The sequence below is a fragment of the Tympanuchus pallidicinctus genome, unplaced genomic scaffold (genome assembly GCF_026119805.1).
Source record: "Tympanuchus pallidicinctus isolate F22 unplaced genomic scaffold, pur_lepc_1.0 scaffold3, whole genome shotgun sequence".
NCBI lineage: Eukaryota > Metazoa > Chordata > Aves > Galliformes > Phasianidae > Tympanuchus > Tympanuchus pallidicinctus.
The window spans coordinates 94,685,841-94,703,550 of record NW_026294747.1 but is presented as its reverse complement, the minus strand read 5'-3'; the positions used below and the strand labels follow the sequence as shown (position 1 = coordinate 94,703,550).

General features: G+C 34.2%; 1 protein-coding gene across 4 annotated transcripts in view; it reads left to right on the top strand.

Moving 5' to 3' along the window:
- ZNF385D (zinc finger protein 385D) overlaps window positions 1-17,710 on the top strand; it is a 375,527-nt gene that overhangs the window by 72,122 nt on the left and 285,695 nt on the right. For 3 of the 4 annotated variants that reach the window (XM_052692235.1, XM_052692236.1, XM_052692237.1), the window contains exon 2: window positions 3,379-3,666. In XM_052692235.1, the coding sequence (XP_052548195.1) occupies window positions 3,379-3,666 (288 nt within the window). Of the gene's footprint in view, window positions 1-3,378; window positions 3,667-17,710 lie in introns of those variants that run through there. The other variant, XM_052692239.1, reaches the window with a different exon arrangement.

Below are 17,710 nucleotides of genomic sequence, written 5' to 3'. Positions count from 1 at the left end.
ATTTTGCTCAAAACCATTTGTGATCAATCAGTACACTAAATACTGCTATGTTATGCTGGTTTATAGCATCAGTTCAAGAGGCTTTCAAAAGCATGCAATATTTCTCCTTAGTATTTCTGAAAATCCTGATTGCCTAATTGTTGCCTAGGCTGCAGTTAGAAATTTTTTTCATTCTTCCACCATACTGAAGAGAAATGGCAATAGTCAAAAAGTATGTTACACCTATAATGCCATCATGGATTTTAATGAATACGCACATCAAATGGTAGATGCTGGACTCATTTATTTCAAAGGTGTAATCTCTCATTTCAGTATGCCTAGTGTGTATTTTGTAGTGTGTTTTTCTTTTTCTTTTTCTTTTTTTTTTTTTTTTTCCTGGAAGGAAATCAGAATTGATGACAGAAAATGTTCTTTAATAAAAAATAAAGGTTTTCTGATCAGGCTGTGTGTACTGAAGTATTAAGTTATAAAGTTAAAAAGAATTAAGTTAAAAAGTGCTAATAAGACTTACTAGGCTGCTTATCTATTAGTCTTTCAAAAGGAATTACATGCGTACGTACAGCGTACGGCATTTGTTTAACTTAGTAGATTATATTTACTTTGAAGTTTACATTTTGCTTAGAATATCTTTTTATTGTAGTAATCTCAATCCTATATGACAAGCACTATAGGACTAGAGATACATTGAAATTTTAAATTCATACTGCTCTCTAGTGGGGAATACTTTCAATGCAAAAAGATGTATATGAATGCACAGAATGTATATAAAGTAGGATGCCTGGAAAGTTTCTTAGAATAATTCATTAGAAGTAGTGCTATCATTAATATTTTAATCCTTGCAACGCTTTCATTAAAGATTGAATTTCTTTATTTTTTGTGGATGAATTACTGACTCTTTCTGGAGTGAACAACATCCCCAGAAGGCACGGATGTTGATGGGATGTTGATGTATTGTTGCTACTTTCTCAGAATTAGGATACTTTTCCTACTAGGAGAAACATGCTGTAGATCTGCTACAGAATTATCTTGGCTTTTCTCCTAAGCTTCCCCAGTTGCATAACTTCTTATGGGTGACTGAGGTTATAAAAATTACTGTAATTACTGTTAACATAATAACTTTGGTTTAATAACTACTTCCACGTTGTTTTTCTCTTGAATTTTGCTTTAGAATGAACTGTTTAGTCTGCTTTCTGTTGTTTTATACAGCTAAAATTCTCAATAATAAAGTTGGCTATGATTAAAAGCAGAAATAATAATGCTAACTGAAATGATTTCAATTTGCAGCTGATGCAGACCTCTTCTCAGTGCCCAGTCTGTACTTTTTATTACTCTAGTGTTAAGTGAAAATGATTCTAGTTAGTTCAAAAGAACATGATATTAATTCATTAGTAATAAAATCAGAAAACTTGTTTTTATATCAGTATGTTTTCAGATTTGTATCTGTAGATAGGTTTGCCTCTACTGTTTGATTCCAATTCTGTAAATGTGTTTTAATTTATCAGAGAATAGCAAAAGTTTTGAGTTACTATTAATCACGTGAAAATTCCAACATGTGAATCTCTCTCAAGAATGATTTGCACTGTTCTTGTACAATCAGATCTAAATCTGAGGGCTTGTTTAAACTTATTTTTAGATGCTGAACCTTATCTGGAGCTGAGATTAAAGAAATCTGTAGCCCATTTCTTGTGAAAGGATCTTTATTATCTCTAAATTATTTGTCAGTTAGAGACCATTGTGTTGTATTTAAGTTTGCATCATTTTTTTTTTTCATGCAAAATACATATTAGATTATTTGTCTAGATCTTCATTTATTCATTAAGTCTGAGAGAACAAAGTAGTTTAAATATTTATATGCTATATAAAGATCTCATCAAGATGCTAAGTTGTTATAGCACTTGGTAATCCTTGAATAGTAAATCAGTTTTTCAGAGCACAGTGCACTTCTGTGCAGTTTCTGCTCACCTTTAATCACGGAAGCTCATGTTTATGTTGACCTCACTTGAAGTTCTGCAGATGGGATTTTCGTCTCATTTTTGTACTAGTTTCAATTTGGTACTTGCTGAATCTAAATTCTTCAATTTATCCTTAGCTTGCAGTTAAGATAAGAAAGAAATATAGCATGTTTATTATTTATCTTCAGATGTTTTTGAAGTAGTCAAGTTATACTGTTATTAGAGTTTGTTTTGAGATCATTCAAAGGAAGTGGAGAGAGAATGCTCAGAACTTGCTAAGTACCTAAGCTAATTAATAAATTCAAGAGTGAAATCTGTGCAATTAGCTAACTAAAATGTAGGGATTTTATTTTTTCTTCTACTAATTAAACACATCAAAATATAAAAACATAGGAAGCAGAAACTGTATCTCCCCCACCCTGTTTAGCAAATTAGGCAAATTAAAAAATGTCTTGCATTTCTAAGTGCTATCACTATAAAAAAAAAAAAAATAAAAATAAAAAAAAATAAAAAAAAATTAAAAAAAAAAATTACAGTATTTGAATGTAGAAGCGTATGTAATGAATATAACCATAGGTTGTCAGCCTCACAGCATTTAACTGTCCATATTTGTTGTTTATATTTTAAAAAATCAAAGTATTATACTTCTTGACGTAGTTGTAGATAGAGGCATAAACTCTTTCTGCTATAATAACTCTTGTGTTTCTATGGTAGCAGCTGTGTACTCACCCCACTATTCATTCACTCAATGTCCTGGAGAGGACAGAGAAAGTAAGATGGAAAAATCTTGAAGGTTGACATAAAGAAAGGGAGATCATACTACTGATCATCTACTGTCAGTAATATGCCTGATACTGTTACAGAAAATAGACTTGGTGAAAATTAATTTAATTTATTCATGATTAAACCAGAGTAGCATAGTGAGAAATGAGGATGAGGAACATTAAAATAGCTACTCCCTTCCTCATCTTTTCCCACATGTTCAGTTCTTCATTCTCGCCTCCTCAAAGCCTCCCCACAGCAACGGAGGGAGAAGGAAAATGAGGGTTGTGGTCAGTTAGTTATTAGAACTTTGTCTTTGTTGCTACTTGCTCCTCAGACTCTCTTCCTGATATAATGTGAGGTCTCTCCCATAAAGTCTTTGGAGTGATGCAGTGTGCATACTTCCTGTATGTTGCAACTGTCCAAGCATTGCTCTGACATGGCTCCATATTACACATTCATTTGAGTAGCTCTGAAGTTTCTCAAGTTACATAGCAGAACTATGAAACATAAACAAAAAGTAAAATAAATAAGCAGAAATTTAATATTAAACAACAAAAAAAAAGTTTTTGGCCTCTTACAAATTTGCAAATGTAGAAATACTTTTTTACATTAGTTTGCATTACTTATTAATAATTATTTCAATTATGCTCTTCCTCCCCAGAAAACATGAAGAAACCCTGGAGCCCTGACTTACTGGCTTCTAATCACTCGTACAATTTGGCTTTTACATCCATCCCAGATGTCCCAGGCAGGGATAGTGAGAAAGAATTAGCAACTGATAGCACTGAAGAAAAGAAGGAGAGAGAAAAGAAGCAGACCAATTTCACTTTGTGCAGTGTTTGTAATATTCAGCTGAACTCTGCTGCTCAGGCACAAATCCACTACAATGGTAAATCCCATCAGAAGAGGTTGAAACAGCTCAGCAATGGAAATCTCAAAAGTGATAATGGTAAGCATTAACCTCTATATATCTTTGGCCTATGTAAGCTGTGTATATTCGTCCTTTTTTTAAATTTTTTTTTAATATGAGGCATGTGAACAGTTGCATATACTCCTTGTAACACTGGTTATTTGGGAACTGTTGAGTCATGGCCTGAACCACTGACTGACCACCTGAGGCAAGCCCTGAGTCAGCCATGGGAGCACAGGTGAAGGCGATTCAGCTGTGTATTGGAAGGGATGGAGCTTGGCTGCACCTCTCCTAGACCCCGTTTAAGGGCTGACTGCTGCTAGGGAAGGATCTCTTTCTGGAGATTCTTCCTTTGTGGAACCTTTCTGCAAACCTAGATTTTTGGATACAGGTGAGCATTCCTTGTCTGTTTTGTATCTTTACTTATTTTCACCATGATAGTCTTTTCAGCTGTAACATTAACTGTAACGCTGGCTTTGTTCTTACAAACACCAAATAGGAAATATCCTTGACTTCATTATTTTTCAGTGGTGTATACCTTTCTTTTTCAGTTCTTAGAGCAGGTAGAAATAGATCAGGTGCAAGAAAGCTGATGAACTTGGACACAAAGGGTTGAGCCTTAAATATCAAATCTTTAGTAATAAAAATATACCTTAAATATATAGTTTAAAGATATATCATACATATCTTTTTTTTTTTTTTCTTTTCATTTTTAAAAACAGGGTTAAAACCAAGTGCTCAGAACTACTTTTAGAGAATGGATTTAGTTGTACCCTTGTGACCTTGTACTATAGATAACCTTGCCTCCATGTGTGTAACGCTGTTAAAAAGAAACTCTTATTATTGTTGATTTGAGATAACAGCTATGTAAACAACGTGTAAGTATAAACCTTTCTTTTATTTAACCAAATCCTTTAATATTAACGTAAAGACTGACAGTGACCTCCGAGTACTTGGGATCATCACTAATGTGAATGTATGGCAAATAGCTAATCAGTATACTCTCTGGTTTGTTCTAAGTATTTTGATTCTAGGTTTTGTGTATGTGGTAATGTTGTATCAGATTCTTTGTCATTCTGCTTGCATTTTGATGATTTCATCTGTCATATTCCATATTTCACTGTTTACTAGAAAAGATACTCTTGGAAGGGGTGTGTTTGATTTTAATTAAAAGCAGTTGCCAAATTAACTGTGAGGAAAAACAAAACAAACAAAAAACTAAAAATTACACAAAACAAATATATTCTCAAAGTTGTTTAATTTTGTCTTTCGGTTTTCACTCCATACCTACCATGAGTCTGTTTAAGCCATGTCTACCATAAATCTGCTTAAATATCATAGTTAAAGTCAAAGGGAAATGGAACAAAACTTGTTTTATTTGAATCTATTTTGTTGATGGCTTTGGGAAAAGTATATTTTAGTGTGTGGTATGTTTTCCATCATCAGAGTGAGGTTTTATGCCTCAAAGAAAATCATTTGTTTGAGTCTTTATGTACAGAAGTAGATCAGATCACTTGGCTTCTGACAAGAAAGGAAAAGATTTAATATTAAGTATCGTTCCCAATTTCTAACTTGTAGTGCTTACCTTTGCTGAAGTATGGGTAGTTTTGCACAGTCATGGTTTGTGTTCTTATGTGCCACGTCATAGAAATTAGAGCCTTAGTAGGATGTACTTAGGACTTACAGACCTTTTCCTCAGATCTGCACACACATTCACTTTGTGCAACAATTTTTTTCTTGCTCATTTGCAGTAGCATATCCTTAGCAGTGATCCTTAGATAGGACTTAAGAAGTATTTTAAATTTTCTGTGCTTTGTCCTGACTTTAAGAATATGAGTTTGTTGAGCATAGTACCGGTACACTGCTGAACTACATTGCATGTGGATGCTTTGCTTTGAGAAAGATATTGCTTGCTTCCTCAAAACAAATCAATAAAACAAAACTGAACAAACAAAAAAGCTAGGACACTGAACAAAATACATAATTTTGCATTTAAGTGACAGGACTACAGAGTCCTGTCACATAAATATGTTTGTTTATGTTCATAGTTCAAGCTTAGAAGGAATATCACTATCATGAATGGGAGCTGTGCAAGCGAATAAGAAAGATTGATTTCCTAGATGCTTAAAGGTAAAATATGGTTATCCACAAATGTGTTTTTTTCTAAAACCAAATAAACAGTCTAGTGTTATTACTATCTTCAGATAAGGTAAAATTATATTATCTTTGTTACTCGCACAGAAATTGTGGTAACGGTAAACTATTGTTTTTCTGCAATTCATTTTTCTCCTTTATTCCGTGGCGTTGAAAGAACTAGCAACTAAGTAATACTGAAATTAGTGTCAAAGGGTTTCAATAATGAGACAACATTTCTATTTAGGGAATATCAAAGCAGTAGCCTAGCAGTGTGTTTCTTATTTCCTTCTTAGAAAGTGTCCCTAACTCGTGCAGGACTGCGTGTGCTTGAAATAAGAACACAATTGACATTTTCAAAGTCTTTTTCAAACACAATTTTGTTTCTAAGTGCAGTTATTTGTGGGTGGTTATCCAAAATCGGGCAAACCTTTGAGTATTGCCAAAAGTAGCACTGTATTGAGAGAAGTATAAAAGGAAGTGAATGAAGAAGTGATTTTCCCATATCACTAAACTTTGAGACTTCATAGTCTTTAAACTGAAAATTACAAATGAAATAGAGACAAATATTTATATATATCTTCCTGAAAATTAAGCTGAATGTTTGAACTGAACTGCTAATTATTTGAATAGAAATTCAGTGCTTATCTCTTATTTTAAGTCAAGTAGGAATCAGGATCTGACAAGCCTTCTGTAGTAACAGGCTCTGTCAAAATCAGTGTATGTAAAATATGAGTACTGTTTTCCAGATTTTGTTGATGAGACCCTAGCAAGCTTGAGTGACATGACTCTGCCTGAAATAATTATGAATTGACCCTTTGAGTTTATCATGTGTGCATAAATGAAGAAAGCTTTTGTTTTATTAGATTATTTTAAAATCTTCATTGTCAGTATATCTTGTGTAGAATGACAGAAGTGCTTACACTGCACAAGAAGGCTCACCTTCAACTACAGTGGTTCATGGACTATACTATGGACTGTATGTGTTTTTGCAAAGTTGAGTGCTCTCAGGGATAGTTACATATTTGAAAAAGTTGGGGGGAAAATATTTGTGTGACTGTTTCAGGCTTTATTCCTTCACTGAATGACTCCCACAAAAATGGAAGGGTAGTAGAAATGGAAGATTTCCATTTTGTTCTGCAAGTGTACTTAAGCATGTTCTTATGTCCTATGGTGAAGTATGACCTCAAATGATATATTTCTTTCCATTTGTGGTTACATCTGAATGAAACCTGATGTGACATTTTATTATGAATCAATCTATTTAAGGTATATGGAGAATCTCAACTATGAAAACATCTGCCCAGGGTCCTAACAAGTTCATAAATAGAGACTGATGTTTATGAATAAGTGGATTGGGTTCTGGTTTTCCTTCTTGTTGTAAGATTACACACAGTCTCTGTTAATATATGCCCATCTGTTTGGCATGCCCTCTTTTTGGGTCCAAACTAAGATGCTTAGCAAACTGCCTCTATACTTAGGACTGCTTATTGCACTGTCTATGAGGACTCTAATGTCAGACAGCTGAAACAAGTTCTTCAGTAGTTCTTTACTTTTCTGGCTTTAAGCAAACCTGGGTAGGATTTTTAATTGCTATGCTAAAGCAGTGAGGGCTGAGATACTTTAAAGGCATTTTCAATTCTGCACAGAGGTTGTTGCTATATGTAGGTTACTGACTAAAAATCATGGAAACTGTTTTTTATCCTGTGAGTGGCTGTTTGCTCTGCTGTGCTACACTCATAGTTCTCATTCTGTATGTTCACAGACTTGTTCTCTCATAGTTAGTTCATTCTTCTTAGTTGTTCATAGTCTTGTACTCTGGGCTTCGTGTTACCTCCTATACTACATCCTAGGAGTACAACACTTGTTCTTATATTTTGTAAAATAACTGCACTGTTACTTCTCAAACTAGTGCTTAAAATACATATTAGTCAAAAGCAGGAGCACTATCATCTTATCTTTTTTTGCATCTCTGCTTAAGATCACTATAGCCTCCTTCTGCTCTGTCATTTTTTATTTTTTTTTTATTTTATTTATTTTTTTTTTTTTTTAAGTTTTCTTATTTTTTTTTCCAAGTTTTTGCAGTGTGACTTCATGCTTGATTCTACTACATACCTCATTTATTTGAACTGCTTTGTCTCCTTATTTGCAAGTCTTGTGCTGTTTTAGGTAAGTGTTGTATCAATTTATTTTATGCTATAGTAAGAATAGCAGTAATACTAAATTATCTCTATAAAGCTCATTTTCTCCAGTAATGACCTCCTGGTCCATTTGTGTTGTTTCTGAACTGTATCGAGATGCTGGTCTGCCATTCTTTACTTCTCCCTGAGTGTAGCACCAGTCTCATTTCTGAAATTGCTGGCATTTATCTCTGCTTACTAACTACAGCTAACAAACTGTTAAATTCAGTTTTGCAAGGTGTTCAATTATTGATGCTTGTATCACTAAGTCCAATATAGGTTATGATGACCATGGCTTCCTTCCAGACCTTCTCAGTAGCTTGTCTTCTTTTAATACAGTGTTGTTTCTTTTTCTGCACTAGCATCTGGTAGGCAACAAATCTGTTGAGTCATGACAACCCAATTTATCAATTTTTCCTGCTATTAGTTTCTCCATAGCTAACCTTCCCCCTATTCAATTCTTTTTCCAAACAAATAAAAATATGTACTTCTCACTAAGGCTGTAAAAGTGTAATTTTGTAGTTTTCAGGTGTAACTTTTTTCTTTTTTTTTTCTTCTTTAGGATAGAAAAGAATTTAACCAGAATTCGGTAGTTTTCTTTAGCATCATTGCAAGGAAAATCATTAATCGAGTGGGACAGGCATTTTTACTAATGTTAACTTTTTGTTATTTATTCCTCTGATTCAAAAATATATGGTCTTATTGGTAGCCGTGTCCCTCTGACATATTTCACAGTAGAGGGAGTGTCAAGACCAGAATTTTAAAGCTAGCTCCTGTTAAAAGAATGACTTTTTCCTATCAAGTTCCTGAGAATAAGGCAAGTTCCTCGCACTGTTGAGAAACAGTGTTAGCATATATTTTCAGCATTTCAGTTAATGTTGTTGAGTAAACGCTAATTCTAATCTACTGTTCACACTGCTGCTGTGAGTGTTAATCTGTAACAACTTGTCTTTGCTTCTTGCATTAGTGCTTATAGGTTATCCTGTTTGGAGTTTCCAAGCAGCCAAAATATACCAATATTGTCAGTATTTTTCTCTTAGTTTATTGTATGTGAAAGTAGTGAACTAGGAATATACGTTGATTTTAAACAACAGAAAGTAAGCAACTCATTTAATGAACAAAATCTTTGCTTTGTAATAAAAATTGAAGTTCTTAAAATTCTTCTGTAGATACTTTATTTCAGGGTAACATGCTGTAGATGAAAGCCTCCTGAATAGAGATAGCATATAGCATATGGAATATAATATTAGAGTGTGAATTTTTTACTGATAAAGTCATTTTATTGGGGTGTTTGGTTTTGAAAGCTCTAGCAGAATAAAGTCTATTAGACTTAGAAACTGGCATTCTCCCTTTGCACTGGATAACACAGTGCTGTAGAGGAAAGAAAAAGAACAGAAGTTTTGTGATCACATACTCTGCAAGCTTTAAGCGGTTTTGTTGGATAGATACAGCTAAATACAGGGGAATTAAAATTGGAAATGTCAAAATAATTTTCCCAGCATTTGAGTGCAGCTGTTTAGTCATTTTGTCACATTATTCCAAAATGGAGTGCTATTAATTTTCTTCTGTTGAATCTGATCCAAGATATAATATTGGGAAAAATTAATAGCTCATCTCTCCTTCTTGCTAGGAGACTCCCATCTCTAACCCGTCCATAAGATATAATTTTTTCACAATTATTACATCTTTTGATTTCACTACCAAACTGAAAAAAATCAATGACTTTGTAGCCCTAGTCCTGACTGCCTTTAATTCTACTCCTATCAATTTTTTTTCAATCATGTTTCTAGTAAAAAGAACAACTTTTGCACAGTACAACATGGATGAGTTCACATACGTATCTGATTCCAATTTCAATGCTACCTCTTTCTCTTCTTGCCATTGAGAAAAATATATACTATATTTATTATTGTTTTTTTTTTTCCCTATAAGAAAAAAGAGCTCAAATGATAAAATGACAGCTTTATTTTCACTGAGTTAAATAAGAAGACAAGAACCATAGATAAATGTTATCAAGATTGAAATAGTACCAGAAATATCCCTCAGCTCAGTAGTGATATCTGATACTCTGAAGTGTCTCTGGCATGTGAAGTATTAAAAAAAAATGTAAGTCTTTAAAAGAAGCCGTTCAACTTCTTGGAGTAATCTCTGACTTCACATCTGTAGGGTGCTAAGGTCAAACCTGAAGAAATTTTTTTATAGAATACTATGCTGACAAAATTTTCAGTGGTAAGCTAGGTAACGCATTTTAAAGATTGTTATAGAAGAATTGTGGAATAGTGATGCCTAGAAAGAAGTAAATGGTGCTCCTGGCTCATGCTGTTTTTCGTCTACCCAAGACATGGAAATCCTTCTTGTCTGTGGAAAAAAAATAATCAGAACAACACCATTAAAATGAGGAAGAATTGGAATTAATTGCCCAAATAGGCTGTGGAAATTATTCTTTGGAGGCTGTAAAGTTCAGCCTGATCTAATCTTGAAGTTCTGCTTTGAGTAGAAGGCTGGAAGAAGTGTAAGATGCTCTTTCTACCTGAATTATAAGAAGTCTATTTAGAGCCAACATGGGGAAAACTTCAGTTTGAATGTCTGAGGGGCCTACTTGCTTAATTGACATGAAAAGCAAGGTCTATATTGCCAAAGACTTGGATATTTCTTTGTAAAAGTGTGTTTAAAGAGTGCTGAGAAAGCTCTGCTTCAGTTGTCCCTGATATTATTTGAAAAAATGTAACAAAGTAACATCGATGTTCTGAGAAAGGCTTTGAGCTGTAGAAAAATCTATTGAAGCCTTTTGCAACATTTTTGTTTTCTGTCAAATTGCCTCCAGAGTTATTTCAGAACTGCTGGTAACGTATGTTACAGCCTATCTAGCTAAAAAGATGCTAAGCAAAATTCTTGTTAGCTAAAAGATGGAAACTAGGAACAAAGTTGCTATTATATATAGACCTTTAAAAAAATCTTTCTTCTGTCTTTCCTGGTGACAGGGAGAGCAACAGATGCTGCAGGGTGCAGTATCAGCAGATACCATGTTGTTCAGGGATGTAGGACAGATATTCTTCATGGCAAGTCAATCATTAATAGCCATTCCAACTTATTTTCTTGTAAGAACCTTTAACACAAATCATTGAAGATGTGAACTGTACATGTACTGATACTGATAAGTAATCACTGAAGTGATTAAAAAAAAAAGTTTAAAAAAAAGGAGAAAATGAGGTTGAGTTTATTTGGTTATTTTTTCTCACAAGAGTATCTTAACATGATGAAATTAATTGATGATAAATTTTGTACATTGAGGAAAATACATAGATCTCAAATTGACATTGTCATCTAGTGACAAAAGTAGTCACTTGAGACTAATTTGCTATATGTACAAGTTTGAAATGTCAAGGAAACAGAAAGTATTGCCGTTATCATTAACTGCATTTTTTTGATGAAATATGCTTGAGAAAGGGAAAGAGAAATGATGGAACTAATAAGCTTTGAAAAATATATGTTATCCAACCTGGCAGCATTGCCATTTGAAGTCTTGTTACTCCAAAATAAATTGTTTCAAGAACTCTGGTCATACAAATATAGCCAAATAAAGATTGTGTAACTTTAGATGGAAATAAGCAGCATTCTATAGCGAAGTAAAGAACAGTTAATTAAGTTTATAGCTGGCACAGAAGTCATATACATCCATACACACAATCTGTGTGGAAATATTGTACTATTTTGAATGAGAAATCCTGTTTAGCACACTTGTGTGTGCTTAGAGTCAATTCTATATGATAGTCAGCAGCTGTTAGTTGGTATTCTTTTAAAATTGCTGTGAATTTCTGAAGAGCTCCAAAAATTTCTTCTTGAAAGTAATTTTTCCTAACTACATGTGTTTATTTTCTTTAGTCAGAAGTCATGCTAATTATATTTTCAAACAGAAATGTGTCTTCCAAGTCCTTAATGGCTCAGGAAAGCTGAATTGTATTCCTTCTAATTTATTTTTTGTTCTCTTATGCTGCAGTTTTTCTAGTCTTGATAACCTCTTTTAAACAGTACAATTTAAATTTGTCTCCTTCTTTGTCTTTAATCTTCCTATTCTGTACACTCCAGAAAATATCTTGCACTTCAGTATGCATTTACGTTATGCTGATGGAAACCTATGCTTGACAACAGTAAGCATTACTACTTTTGACAGCTGTCTGAGTTGTTGACAAGATTACTAAAACATAACATACTTATATTCCCACTGAAAAAACTACTGTATGATACTGTTTTGTGCTATCAAAATGTCTAGTATATTTTAGTAAAACATATATATTCATATATTCATATATATGAATATATTTCTATATTCACTGTTCTTTTTTAATTACTTTGCAGAGCTACCTTCAAACTACCACTTTTCTTTTTCTAATGAAATGTGGGAATTTTGTTAATCTTCAATGTAGAGATCTGGGATAATCAAGCTTAGCTTCTCCCCAGAGTTCCCTGTAAAGAGAGTTGTCACCATGGCTTACTGTTTCTGGATGTGCAAAAGGGTTCCTATTTAATTTCTTCTGATAGAGCTTTCCCTGCTCTGTAGTTTGCCTAAGATAAATGAGATGCCACTAAAATACAGTGGCTGAAGTGTCATCTACAAACACATCATGGCAGGAATGGTAAGCATACAGTGCGGTGTCTGAAAATGAGAAAAAGAACAATCGAATTGTATCTGCTTCATAAAGCATTTCACAACGTTGTTGAGATTGAAGCAGACAGGAATATGTATGGAAAGAACAACATAGGTTTTGAAATGTGTGCGACTTTGTGTACAAAATGAAATGACGAAGGCTTCTTTTCTCTTGATGTTGTGCCTGGTCAAACACCACCCACTGTGATACAAAGAAACCCTAAGGCAAAGCTGGGATATTACCCGTGCTGAGGGCAGCAATCAGGCCAACAGTAGTTTTCTACTAGCTCGCTTTACAATATGTGAGGTTAGACTCATGGAAATCTCGTGGAATTTCCCATGTAGAAGCTGTCTTTGATAATAAAATGCCCTTGACAGACCCCTGTGAACAGTAGCGTGAACTTCTGAAGAAGCATACTTTTATGCAAGATAAAAGGGGATCGATGCTGAGGCAAGAGGAGACTAACAAGACTGTAGTAGGATTCAGATAGGGCTAGTTCACTGCTTTTTCATGATTTGTTGGGCAAATCAGGCATGAAAATTCATTTTCATAAGATAGGATCAACGAGTAGATGTAAATAGACATGCAGAGAATTATTAGAATGAGCAACTGTGGAGAAGTAATTGGAAGTGATTGAAAACCTGACAGAATATAAAATATTTTTTGATGCCTGACCATCTTGAAGCTTTTAAGGACGTTATCATAGATTTTCATAGAATTCATATTTTGTATTCACTTAAATGACTAGGGCACATAGTTAATACATACATATTGGGCCAGGAATTGTCAGGTTGATGTGAATTATGCAGCAAAACATAGAATTTTCTTTTGTTGCAAACTAGTAAAGTAAAAGTGAAACACTCCTATGCAACTCCCACATTTTTCTTCCTAAAGAAACCATAGGACTAACTAAGAATGTTAATAGGACTAACTAAGAGATGTTTGTCTGAGAGCTGCTTGATTTTTTTTTTATTTTATTTTATTTTATTTTATTTTTTTTTTTTAGCAAGTAAAGTTTGAAGTTAAACTGTGGCATTTCTCAACTTTTTGAGACCACATGGTATTTTGGTGTTCTGCTTTATTTTTAATCCAGAGATTAAAAATAGTGCTCCCACACTGCAAAATTTAAATCAAAAATAAAGCAAGGTCTTAATATGCAGAAGTAAATTTCAAGGAACTCCATTTCTCCTTCATAATTTTGGTATTGCTAGCATAAAAAATTAAAATGGAGGATTTATTTATTTATTTTTGTGGTATGGAAGGTGTTATATGGAAGAGGAAAAAAAATATTGATTTCATTTTGTAGAAGTTAATGCTTCATTGGGAGTCTTTCTCTCCTGCTTTTTTGAATACTGTTATGTGGAGCTGTTATGATATTGCCATCTTTATCTTGACTTTGTCACTTAAATGCCTGTAATTTAAGAATATTGCTGAGTATACAATGTGGTAACTATAAGGCTTACTTGAGAGGCTTTCTTTGATATTAGCAAAAATTGGCCAAGCTGTTGGTGTATATTTTGTCTTCCAAAACCATGAATTGATCTGAGATATACCTTTCTAATGCATCTTACTTTTTAAAACCCAAATATTTAAATAGTTACTGTGGAATGAAGACAATATCAAACAGTTTCCCCTTAACTTGCATGCACGTCATGTTGCAAGTGAAAGGTCTTTATATTCCAACTCTGTTCTTCCATGTGTACGTGTAGCAATATTGGTGATTTCACTGTGTACCAAAACAATTTTATGAAGGAATATGAAAAATATTGCCTGCAGTTGAAACCACTTTTTTTTCTCCTTTTTTCTTTATTGGTGATGCTAGTTATGGGACAATATTTTGTAACAAATTGAATTGCAAAAAGGTAATTCAGAAGCTCCTTTTCTAATTAGCTGATCTGTACTGAAAGTGTTTGCAGTCCCCTTTTCAAGACGTTTACAGAATTGCTCAGAAGTGTATAGCTTCTTTGTGAAGATCAAGTAAGAAAGATTTTTTTTTTTTAATTTTTCAACAGTTGTTAATGCATCAAACCTGATCTTCCCACATTTATTTTGGATCCTAAAATCCTTTGCTTTTTTACAACTAGAAAAAGTAATGGCTCTTTTATTTATATGGCAATTGTTAGATGTCTGAAGTTGTTACTGCCAGGCTCAGGAAGAGTCTGTCCTGAGTAAATGCTTTGGGACTTCATCTGTGATTTCTGAAATGCCTTTGCACTGTGAGATCAGATGCATAAGAATGTGATTGTGTTTATTTTTTACATGAATACCACTGGTAGAATCCTTAGGGATTTGCTGTATCAAAGGTATTTATAAGAATATTGCCCTTGGCTGCAGTTTGAAAGAGATCACTGTGTGACAGGGACAGATGAAGTTATGCAAAGTGATGACGCTTATAGGAGAAAATGGCAAGAGTCTCATAGTTCTGGATGCCATTTCTGATAATAGCGCTCAAGATCAAGGAAAGGTTAAAAACAAAACAAAAACAACAAATCTGCACCATCAGATTTCTACTTTGAAGATCTGTGAAGTAGTTCTTCAGTGTTCATCACTCAAAGCATGAGCAGAAGGATTAGTCATGCAATAAATGGACATAGTATGTGCTGTTGTCTCTACATGCCAAGGACTTATTTGAAGAACAGGATCTTCAGGCATATGACTTTTTATATTTGGCCTTCAGAGTGAGACAGATGTTTGTTGTTTGTAAATTTGAATACTTCTTTGTTCTTGCAGACTTCCTGCAATAAAAGGAAGAATTATACAGAAGATGGTAAATAAAATTTAGTGGGTTTGTCATAGAAGTTCCTCACCATGTCTAGATTTATAGTTCCCATGCATCACAAATAATTGAAATGACAGAGCAAGGGGGAAAAGAGGAGAGAGTTATCAAATTGTGTATGAAATCTTTATTGATGATGTGGTGTTCTTGTAAGAAGTAGGTGCTATTTACTCTCAGTCAGTTAGCGATCTGAAGCAATAAATACAAAGAACTAGCAAAAGATCCTTTAAAAAGTTAGATGTCTTTTTTTTTTTTTTTAATTAATCTATAATAAGAATACTCTACTAGGAATAGATATTTGCTGATTTATAAAAAGTATGTATATGCATAAGAGCACACCCATGAAAGACTTGTAATTACTGAAGTAATGTATAAAATTCTGTCCCTTTAAATTTACTGATTGAAAAATGAAAAAATCCTGCTCTTTCAATTTTCAGCTTTGACAGAGGTTACACTAAATCTCTTACTCTCCCAAGCACTTACTGTCCTCTAGGTTTTTCACAGGCATTTATCCACAGGAAGTTCATTTCCAGTCTGTGTTTAAATCCAGGAATAAGGAGCCTTAATGGGTTCTCTACCACAGGAACTTTGGATGAGCTGGAAGAAAATAGATTCAAGTCCAGTAATATTCGATTTCTATTTCAGCTTGAGCTAAGGCTCTGCTTATTCTTGTTGAAGGCAACATATAGGAAAGCATTTATTTGGGGTGAGGGAAAGGAAAGAAACATCCACAGTAAAAGATTTTTTTCTAACTTGAGACCACCAAAGTGTCTTAGATTTTTCAGACTTCTAGTGGGTCATATTTGAATACATCTCTGGTATGGGAGTGTGAAGATTTGGAATGTAGCCTGGATTTTCTTCAAATTTCCTCAGCACTTTTTCATGTTCCTAATAGAAACTGTAGATCAGATTCTTAGATCCTTGGATCACCAAGGTTGAAAAAGATGTACAAGGTCATCTAGTCCAACTGTCCATTTACCACCAGTGTTTCCCCTCTAATCCATGTCCCTCTGTGGAACATCTAAATATTGCTTGAACACCTCTAGGGATGGTCACTCCACCACTCCCTTGAGCAGTCTGTTCCAGTGTCTGACCATACTTTTGGAAAAGAAATTGTTTCCTAATATCCAACCTGAATCACCCCTTGAGGCAACTTGAGACTATTCCCTCTAGTCCTATCACTGTATGGGACAACAGGCTGGTCCTCACCTTGCAACAGCCTCCTTTCAGGTAGTTGTTGAAAGTTACGAGGTGTCCCCTGAGCCTTCTCTTCTCCAGACTAAACATTCCCAGCTCCCTCAGGCACTCCTCATAAGACTTCTTCAGACTCTTCATCAGCTTCATTGCCTTCCTCTGGACATACCTTTAGGGCCTTGATGCCTTTCTTGTAGAGCAGGGCCCAAAAGTGAGTACTTGAGGTGCTCAGTACAGAATGATCACATCCACAGTCCTTTTGGCTGCACTGTTTCTGATAAAAGCCAGAATGTCATTGGCCTTCTTGGCCATTTGAGCACGTTGCTTGCTCGTGGTTAGCTGAGCATCAACCAGCCCCCTCAAAGTCCATTTTTTCCACTGTCTTCCAGCCTCTCTGTCCCCACATTGCCTGGGATCGTTGTGGCCAAAGTGCAGGATCTAGCACTTGCTGAATGGTCATACCTTCCCGTTGTCCTATGAGTGCACAATAAAACAAATTAGCATATTTCTGCATTGCTTAGTAGATGCTTTGCAGGTTGTTTTTTTTTTTTTTTTTTTTTTTTTTTTTTTTTGCTAAATGGACAATTTTTGTAAGAGAGATGTAGTAATAAGTTATTAACATAACATGAAAGAAGACTTGGAGCTTTTTCAAATAGTTATAATGAATCTGTATCTTCACTTTCTGTCATTCTCTTTTGTGCATCTCAAAATTAATTTCCATTTCATTGAGAGTAAGAAAAAAACAAACAAAAACAAACAAACAAAAAAAAACACACAAAACTGGTGGTAGGCCTCAAAGTATTGCAAGAGATTGCAAGAGAAAGAGGTGGATAAATGTCTTGGTAACTTACAGTAGCACAAACAGGGAAATGGAAATGAACTGCTGGTTTGTGTGTTTGACTTCTTAGTTTGTTTATATGTGTGACGTAGAAGGTGACTCATTGTGACTCAAATAGTTAGTAAATTTTTTCCTCAGCAAATTTACAGGACATTCTGGTGCTTGGCAGAGGGTAGTGATGAGTCTGATAACTTGCTTTTTATTTGTATATTTATTTTTACTTTGTAAGGAATCAAAGCTCTGACTTTGTTCTGAATGTGTTTCTGAGTCTGTAAACTTACGTATAGTGGATTGTCCAACTTCGTTCTCTTATAAA